General features: G+C 45.5%; 1 protein-coding gene across 2 annotated transcripts in view; it reads left to right on the top strand.

Moving 5' to 3' along the window:
* Positions 1–9,925, top strand: part of LOC111981894 (sterile alpha motif domain-containing protein 14-like) — a 59,675-nt gene that overhangs the window by 3,827 nt on the left and 45,923 nt on the right. Inside the window, exons 1-2 of one of the 2 annotated variants that reach the window (XM_024013386.2) lie at positions 2,030–2,322; positions 8,898–8,950. In XM_024013386.2, the coding sequence (XP_023869154.1) occupies positions 8,911–8,950 (40 nt within the window). In that variant the 5' untranslated portion in view covers positions 2,030–2,322; positions 8,898–8,910. Of the gene's footprint in view, positions 1–2,029; positions 2,323–8,897; positions 8,951–9,925 lie in introns of those variants that run through there. The other variant, XM_070449174.1, reaches the window with a different exon arrangement.

Below are 9,925 nucleotides of genomic sequence, written 5' to 3'. Positions count from 1 at the left end.
TGTGAATGTAAAGATAAAGTCCTTATTAGAAAAGACCAGACATCGATAACAGACAAAAAGGGCAAGAAAAACACATAACAAAAAGCTGGGATGAAACATCAATGTTAGCTTAGTGAAAGGAATATTTTAACAGCTCAATAATAACTCACTTAAAAGAGATGAACTAATATTGTCGGAAATAAATAAATCATGAAAGTGCTTTTTTTAGTATTTTTTTATTTAACTAGGCAAGTCAGTTAAGAACAAATTCCTTATTTACAAATGACGGCCTACACCGGCCAACCCAGATGACGCTGGGGAATTGTGTGTCGCCCTAATAGGACTCCTAATCACGGCTGTTGTGATAAGACTAGCCTGTATGAGTCGATTAACCTCTTCTAGTAAGAGTTAGTGTATCAAAATCCATCCTCTTGTTGATGGGGAGAGAAGAGGGACACACACAGAGATTCCTGACCGACAGGGTGTTTGCCAAGTACATACATAGAGAGAGCCCAGAGATAGAGCTGTTGTGTGGCAGATACACAAGCCGCACACACACACATACACGCGCGCACAACACCCGTGGAGAGGAGAGAAGGAGAGGGGGAAGAGAGAGAGAGCGTAAGAGAGAGGGAAAGTGTGAGAGGAGAGAGAGAAGAGAGAAGAGAGAGAAACAGAGAAACAGAGGAGAGGAGAGAGAGAGAGCACACAAATGGATTGGGTGGTTAAGAGGGAACTTCCTGTCTGTAGTGTAGTGCAAGCAGAAATGAAATGAGATAGGAGAAAGACAGTGAGAGCCGTGCATATCCTCCATAAAACAACTAGCTAGTGAGCCGTAGCAGTACAGCAGCAGATGAATTGACTACGTAAGGACGTGCTTGTACCTGATGGTCTTAAAGGGAAACAACACGAGCACACAGAAGACATAACATTTTTCTTCACAAGTCGATCTACCTCTAGGGAGGTAGATAAAATGCTTTAATCTGTGCCAAAAATCCTGAAGTCCACCTTTAAAAGGTGAAAGATACTTCGATATGCCAACTCTGCTTAATCTGTGATTTTTGGTTCAAACTATTCCGGTCGAATTTTGGTTTTTTGTTTGGGAAAAATAATGCTCTGCCTTCCTTTCTCTCAATTGGCGGGATGTCTGAGGGAATGTCTCATAGTAATTAAGCAGCAGAAATTGAGTCTCGCTTTGCCCCATCTGCTGCTATGTGGGAAAGGAAGTGGGGCTACATCGATTCTGGGGGATGCCAATTTAGGCCAGCGCAGGCCTCAACCCAACCCCCCAATTCCCTTCATGACCCTATTCCACAAATCTATGGGGTGGCCTCTTTGCCAGAACATGGTTTCTTAAAACATGCATGAGGTTGTGGACAGGACACAGATTGCCACACCACACAGATATAGAGATACATGCTCTCACACATCCCTCAACACACATAGCACGCGTTCATACCAGAGTCCCAAGATGAGTGTCCCCACCATGGATCACTTACAGGGACATAAACAGGGGAGGAGATGAAACTGAGTGTTGAGCGGGAATATCTGTCTCTGCCCGAGGGAATGGTCTCTAACTACTATTGACAAATGGGATTATCACACGTGTGTGGGCCATACGTGGGCAGACCACACACTTAAACCGTTGATGATATAAGGAAATCACAGACAGACACACAACCGTGGGTATGCCAACGACTTAATGGCCTTACGAACACACACACACATCACAAACAAACACTCCTCCTCCCCTTAGGCTCTTACTGCCCCCATCCTCCCCCTACACACACACACACACACACACCAGGGCTGAATCACCAGGACCTGCTTCAGAGCGCTGCCGTCTCCATCATACCAGACAGCTGTGCTTGAGTGTGTGCTTGTGTGTCCCTACCTCAGCCTGCCTCTCTCTCTTTCTCTCTCTTGATTTTTCTCCTGTCCCTCTCTCTCTTTACCCCATCCTTCTCTCTTTCCTTTCGCTCTGCCTTAGACACTGTCATCCACTCCCACTTCTCTCTCTCCCCTCCCTCTCTCTTTCACCCCTCCTCCCTCTCTACCCCCCCCTCTCTCTCCTACCCGCCCTCCCATCCTCCCTCTCACTCTCTCTCTCGGCTGTCCTTGACGGTGCTCTGTGGCAAAGCAGAGCACTGTAGTGCTGGGTTGTGCAGGAGGAAGCAGGCAGCCAGCCTTTGCCCAGTGGATACATACTGTTCTGTCTCTTCCAACGCTGCTGCCGTTACCCGGGATACGCAGTCGGGCCTGCCGTGCTGCCAGGGGAGTCGAGGGCTAATGCCAGTCTGCCATGACGGCTGAGTGCCAACCTAAGGGGAACGCGTTTTAAAGGTGAGCTGCACTGCCTTTACCGCCCGGACTGTTTACCTTGTTGTCTCGATTTTAGATCTTGTTTTCTAGTCTTTTTCTCTCTCCGCCCTTCTCTGCTCTTATCTCTGTTTCTGCCTATCTCTTATCATCTCTGTCCTCTCTCCATCTCTCGCTCCTCTCTCTCTCCCTCTCCCTCTCTGAGCCTGCCAGCCCTATCCTCCGACAATGCTTTTTGTTGTTGGAAACAAACCCCCTCTTTTGGGAACAAGCTGTGCTTGCTTTGGGATGTGTTTGTCTCGTTTGGTGCGGTCATTTACGCCAAGCCATCCTCACCCTGACTGAATAGAGAGCTTATTAGATATTCAGCTGCATTGACCCATGTCGTTCTGTCTGGGTTGTTGTCAGGCTATTAAAGCTACTGTTCACTGTTTTCCTTCACTCCCCTCGTTTGATTTCTCCTGAGGTATATACCCTCCTGAAGTCTGTTGCAACATTTAGCAATCCTCTGAAAGTGAGATATTTTAACTCTAAAATGTAGGAGATTAATGTGTTCTATGCGTTTATTTTTCTTCTGGGTATCTGTTTCTTTCTAAATATCTGCCTCCATCTCTCTTTCCCTCTCCCCTCCTCCTTTTCTTTCTCTCTCTTTCTCCGTCTCTCCATCGTCCTCGTCCTTCTATCTCTCTCTCGCCGCCACGTGAGTGTCTGTCTTCCCCCAGGGTTGTTTGTGTTGTTCGTAACAAGTGAACACACAGATGGGACACGGCGTGTTCACACAGCCTAACGAGCAAGCCCCCTCTCATCATGTCCAGTGATAAAATACTGCAACTAATGGGGAACGACACACCGTCCTTATAAACCATAACACCCCATAGGACTGTGTCATTGCAGTCTGAAACATCTTCCTGTCCTAGTTTCCTTTCCTTCATGGGCACTGACCTGTGAGGACTCAATTGGTTAGAGAAATATAATGGAGTTATATCCTATTGTCTCACTTCTCTGTTATCATGGAAAGGTTACAAGGAAGTGAAGCAATGTAAACATAGGGAGCCAGCTTGGACTCAACATAAGGTAGTTTTGTAGTAGTTGTGGACAGTGTATCATGGTACATGAAGTTGTCGAGGACTGAGCTTTTGTAATAGGCCACGTTCCTCCAACTGTCTGGCCCCATGGCCATCACTCAACCCCTAAACCTGTCTCTGTCTGCAGGAAGTGATTAGGCCATATTTCCTGCCCCTCCCTTCATCCATCATCCCTACCTTCTCTGACACCGTTGACTCCTCCTCAAGTGGGTAACTGGTTGTACTGCTTTATCGAACCTCTGAGAAGCTGGCAGTTCTCATTATCGTTATAACACACAGTGTTAAAGTGTGTGTGTGTGTGTGTGTGTTCGTAAGGCCATTATCGTTGATATCTTCTGTCTTGTGATTTCTTTATCATCAAGGTTTAGTGTGTGTGTTCGCACTTAAACCCCGTTTGTCATATATATTGAGATCAGTCCCTGGAGGCAGACACAGTATATTGCCTCCACACTCATTCTCTCCTCTCCCTAGTTTTATGTCCCTGTAAGTGATCCATGGTGGGACACTCAGTCTTGGGACCTGGGTATGAACGCGTGCTATGTGTGTTGAGTGTGTGAGAGCATGTATCTCTATATCTGTGTGTGTGGCAATCTGTGTCCTGTCCACACCTCATGCATGTTTTAAGGAACCATGTTCTGGCAAAGAGGCCACCCCATAGATTTGTTGGAATAGGGGTCATGAGAGGGAAGTGGGGGGGGTTGGGTTGAGGCCTGCGCTGCCTAAATTGCATCCCCCAGAATCGACTGTTAGCCCCCACTCCTTTCCCACATAGCATCAGAGTGGGGCAAAGCGAGACTCAATTCTGCTGCTAATACTATGAGACATTCCCTCAGACATCCCGCCAAGGAGAGAAGGCAGGGACATTATTTTTCCCAAACAAACAATGCGACGCGAATAGTTTGAACCAAAATCACAGATTTAAGCAGATTGCATATGAAGTATCTTTCACCTTTAAAGGTGGACTTCAGGATTTTGGCAAATAAGCATTTATCTACCTCCCTAGAGTCAGATGAACTTGTGAAGAAAAATGTTATGTCTCTGTGTGCAGTTTGTTTCCCTTTAAACCATCAGTACAGCACGTCCTACTATTCAATCATCTGCTGCCTGTACTGCTACGGCTCACTAGCTAGTTGGTTTATGGAGGATGATGCACGGCTCATCACTGTCTTTCTCCTCATCTCAGTCATCTGCTGCACTACACTACAGACAGGAAGTTCCCTCCTTTTAACCACCCATCCATTTGTGTGCTCTCTCTCTCTCTCTCTCTGTTTCTCTGTTTCTCTGTTTCTCTCTCTCTCTCTTTCTCTCTCTCTCTCACACTTTCTCTCTCTCTCTTACGCTCTCTCTCTCTCTCCCCCCTCTCCCTCTCTCTCTCCACTGGGTGTGTGTGCGCGTGTATGTGTGTGTGTGCGGCTGTTGTATCTGCCACACACACAGCTCTATCTCTGGGCGTTTCCTCTATGTGATGTACTGCAACACCCTGCTCGGTCAGGAATCTCTGTGTGTGTCCCTCTTCTCTCCCCAACAAGAGGATGGATTGATACACTAACTTCTTACTAGAAGAGGTTATCGACTCATACAGGCTGTATCACAACCGGCCGTGATTAGGAGTCCTATAGGGCGACACACAATTGCCCCAGCGTCATCTGGGTTTGGCCGGTGTAGGCCGTCATTGTAAATAAGAATTTGTTCTTAACTGACTTGCCTAGTTAAATAAAAAATACAATAAAAAGCACTTTATGATTTATTTATTTCCGGACAATATTAGTCATCTCTTTAAGTGAGTTATTATTGAGCTGTAAAATGATTCCTTCACTAARCTAACATTGATGTTTTCATCCCACTTTTGTATGTGTTTTTCTTGCCCTTTTGGTCTGTTTATCGATGTCTGTCTTTTCTAATACAGGACTTATCTTTACATTCCATATGTTTTCTGTCTCTTMCCGGGACTCACACCTACATGCACGCACAGAGAGCATTCATCCCCCTCCCACACACACATATTCCTGTGCTTTGTTAACCATGCTGCTGTGTCCTGCACCTATCTAAGGTGTCCCCTCCTCCAGGCCAGGTCCATATGGAGACCAGGGCAGCCCTGCCAGGGATACAGGACCAAGGGCAGTAGGCAGCAGATGGCCTCTCYCTCCTGGGCYCCCTGCCCACTCACCTCTCCTCCTCCCCTCTTCTCCTCTGGGCCTGGTAGCTGGTGCAGTCAGCACACTGTTAGTGGCTTCTTCATCTACAAACCAGGGGAGATGGTCTCGTTTCCTCATCTCCTTCCTCTCTGATGATCATTGATTTAAAGTACTGGCTGTCCATTACTATCAAATGGTCTCCGTTTCTATCCCGTTTTGACCATGGCTCTAAGACTGAATAGGTGGAACCAAGGGGTTGCTTGGCTTTCATGCGGGAAACGATAGGAGCATGGAGCTATCTCGTGTCACATATTCAATGAGTCCTTCCATGAGCCTCTTGATAGTGTCGTCAAGGGGATGCTATGCTGCCTAGCACTCGCTGAATTAACGGATGAGTAACGGAATGTCTAAAAACAGAGGGGTTATCATTTATGGTGACGCTGCACTTTTGGATAATAGTTTCTTTGTCCAAAGTTGTGCAGAAGTGTCTTGAGGCAGTTTCTCACAGATGTGATGTTTGTTGCAAACTCTAATGCAGTAAGTTTATTACTGGCTGCATTAACCCCCAGGCCAGTTCTGGTAGAAGTGGATTTTGAGGAGAAAAACAAAAGCCCAGCTATGTTTTTAAAGAAAATAATCGCCCACTGTTCTCATAGACTGCAGCAAACTATTCTGTCCAGTGCTTACAACTGTTACTGTAGCCATATAATGACCAGTACTGTGTTCCCCAAGCATCCGTTACAGCACAGAGCGACCATCCATTAGAGTTGTCTGATAAGGTAGAATACAGTGCCTTGCAAAAGTATTCATCCCYCTTGGCGTTTTTCCTATTTTGTTGCATTACAACCTGTAATTTAAATAGATTTTTATTTGGAGTTCATGTAATTGACATACACAAAATAGACCAAATTGGTGAAGTGAAAAAAAAAGAAGCTTGTTTTWAAAAAATCTCAAAAATAATAAACAAAAAAGCGGTGCGTGCATATGTATTCACCCCTTTGCTATGAAGCCCATAAATAAGATCTAGTGCAACCAATTACCTTCAGAAGTCACAAAATTAGTTAAATAAAGTCAACATGTGAAATCTAAGTGTCACATGATCTGTCACATGATCTCAGTATATATACACCTGTTCTGAAAGGAGTCTGCAACACCACTAAACAAGGGGCAYCACCAAACAAGCGGCACCATGAAGACCAAGGAGCTCTCCAAACAGGTCAGGGACAAAGTTCTGGAGAAGTACAGATCAGGGTTGGGTTATAAAAAAATATCTGAAACTTTGAACATCCCACGGAGCACCATTAAATCCATTATTAAAAAATTGAAAGAATATGACACCACAACAAACCCGCCAAGAGAGGGCTGCCCACCAAAACTCACAGATCAGGCAAGAAGGGCATTAATCAGAGAGGCAACAAAGAGACCAAAGATAACCCTGAAGGAGCTGCAAAGCTCCACAGCGGAGATTGGAGTATCTGTCCATAGGACCACTTTAAGTCGTACACTCCACAGAGCTGGGATTTACGGAAGAGTGGTCAGAAAAAAGCCATTGCTTAAAGAAAAAAATAAGCAAACACATTTGGTGTTCGCCAAAAGGCATGTGGGAGACTCCCCAAACATATGGAAGAAGGTACTATGGTCAGATTAAACTAAAATTGAGCTTTTTGGCCATCAAGGAAAATGCTATGTCTGGCGCAAACCCAACACCTCTCATCACCCCTAGAACACTTCCCCACAGTGAAGCATTGGTGGTGGGAGCATCATGCTCTGGGTATGTTTTTCATCATCAGGGACTGGGAAACTGGTCAGAATTGAAGGAGCGATGGTGCTAAATACAGGGAAATTCTTGAGGGAAACCKGCTTCAGTCTTCCAGAGATTTGAGACTGGGACGGAGGTTCACCTTCAAGCAGGACAATGACCCTAAGCATACTGCTAAAGCAACACTCGAGTGGTTCAACAATGCCCAGACCTCAATCCAATTAAGAATCTGTGGTATGAAGAGTGCTGTACACCAGCGGAACCCATCTAACTTGAAGGAGCTGGAGCAGTTTTGCCTTGAAGAATGGGCAAAAATCCCATTGGCTGGATGTGCCAAGCTTATAGAGACATACCCCAAGAGACTTGCAGCTGTAATTGCTGCAAAAGGTGACTCTACAAAGTATTGACTTTGGAGCGGGTGAATAGTTAAGCACGCTCAAGTTCTCCGTTTTTTTTGTCTTATTTCTTGTTTCACAATTAAAAAAAAATTGCATCTTCAAAGTAGTAGGCATGTTGTGTAAATCAAATGATACAAACCCCCCAAAAAATCTATTTTAATTCCAGGTTGTAAGGCAACAAAATAGGAAAAATGCCGAGGGGGGTGAATACTTTTACAAGCCACTGTAGAAAGGATGCTGTCCAGAGTGTTGATTGGAGTTCACAGATAAGATAGAGGGGTTAACGGGCACAAGATTGGGGGATTCGCAGGACAACCCAAGCTAGCTTGGGGCAACTTTAATCAWCTTCATTTGCAACAACCTTATGTGTCTTCATTTCATCTTGAATGTTCTATTCTTATTATTTGTGTTGTTAGGTCTAAGATATATTTCCAATTTGATCCACTAAAATGTCTATACTTTATACGACAGTGTRACGCCCTCCATTTGAGATGTAATGCATTAACCCACCTTCAAACCCCTTTCCAGCCCAAATACACACATCATCCATCTTTATCATGCAGCCATTCCTTCAGGAAAGTGTGGAACCCCCTGTGTGTGTTTGTGTTCTCCTCTCATCCCTCCATTCTCTCTTCTTTAGCTGCATGTTTAATTACCTGCCTACCAGGGAAATGGGTCAGCAGTGTGATGATCAGCTGAGCCCTCGCGATCAATCACCCTGATGACTAGGCGCCAGAGCAGACGTGCACATTACCCATGAGTGTGTTTTTATGTGTGTGTGAGTGAGTAGAAATGGGGGGGGGGGGGGGGGGTCGCTGCTCATTTTCTGGTAAATTCCTAATGTGATTTCCTTGAGGGTTCTTCCAGGGAGAAACACCACAGGGCTTAAGCAATTTCAGCAGACAGACGAGACAAGGAGGCTTGTTAGATGATGGGGTGGTGAAGCTAAGCTAAGGGCTGCAGGCTGGTCACACGGCTGACTAAACATGTCCATATACATAAATGCAGCAACTGATTGCACTCTCTGTCTCTCTCTCACTCTCTATCTCTCTCTCACTCTCGGTCTCTCTCTCACTCTCTATCTCTCTCTCACTCTCTGTCTCTCTCTCACTCTCTCTGTTAGGTTTTTGTTTCTACAGTACCTAATCTAGAATTCTACCCCCCTCGCCCTCTCCGTTTCTCTCTCCCTCTCTTTCTCTCTCTACCCCCTCTCTCTTCACAGTGCCCATTGCGCCATGTCTGCCACACAGCTGGAGGAGACAGAAAATATTTTTGGTGAGTGTTTCTCTCTCTCTCTCTGTGTGTTTGTGTCTCGCACGTTTAATGAGTGTTGTATATGTGATGCACGAACGAAGATTGTGTGTTTGTGTGCGCACATCTCTCAAAGAAAAATACACGACATGAGGCACACAGAAATAAAGTGTTTGTGTGGTGTGTGTCTGACATAAACTACAGTATGTGTGTGCTGTGCGCTGGACCTATAACTTTCTGAATACCATGGGTCTGTGGAACATGAGGGCGTCTGTTGTTGTWATGATACGTGGGAAGGCCTATGCTACGAAATCTCATGACTGCTCTTCTCAGCTTAAAGGGCGGTCTAGTCAGGCTACACATGCATGCAGACACACACATACACACACAAACACTCCATGTCCTATTTTAAGAAAATCAATTCCTAAAGAGGCTATGACTCAGACTTCTACATCACAGCACCTTTGTATATAACGTTGGAACCAGCATGGGACCAAGCTACCTCTCAGTCAGAGTCCTATAAATACTCCCTATTCCCCTTTGGAACAGCTCCCAGGTCACCTCTCTCTCCCTGAATAAAACACCCCAGCACTAATGTGGAACATCACCCTTTGTGTGGACTCAGCCGTTTGGGTCTCAGCGGTGACAAGTCCAATTCCCCAATATGCCGACTTCTGCATACCYGCCCCCCTCTAACCCTCTGACACTGTCTTATTGGCCCAGACRCCCCAAATCTGCTCMACTCCTCTGAAAACCAYACATTTCAACTGTGTTATGGATTCACGTAGCTAACATTGAAGCGTGCATCTACCTGCCTGTCATTCGCCGGCTCGGACGTGAGGTATTTTTAGAGTGTGTTTGCATGCATGTGTGTGTGTCTCCACAGCACATCTTTCAGATATMCAGTCACTAAATTAGACAAAACAATACAGCCGGTGGATCAGCCTGACAGCCTCGAGATGTGACAGTGRGCGACACTAATAGACATTTTTGAACTGA

Source organism: Salvelinus sp. IW2-2015, linkage group LG20, assembly GCF_002910315.2.
Source record: "Salvelinus sp. IW2-2015 linkage group LG20, ASM291031v2, whole genome shotgun sequence".
Lineage (NCBI taxonomy): Eukaryota > Metazoa > Chordata > Actinopteri > Salmoniformes > Salmonidae > Salvelinus > Salvelinus sp. IW2-2015.
Note: the sequence above shows the minus strand (reverse complement) of the source record. Positions and strands in the feature narration are given on the sequence as shown.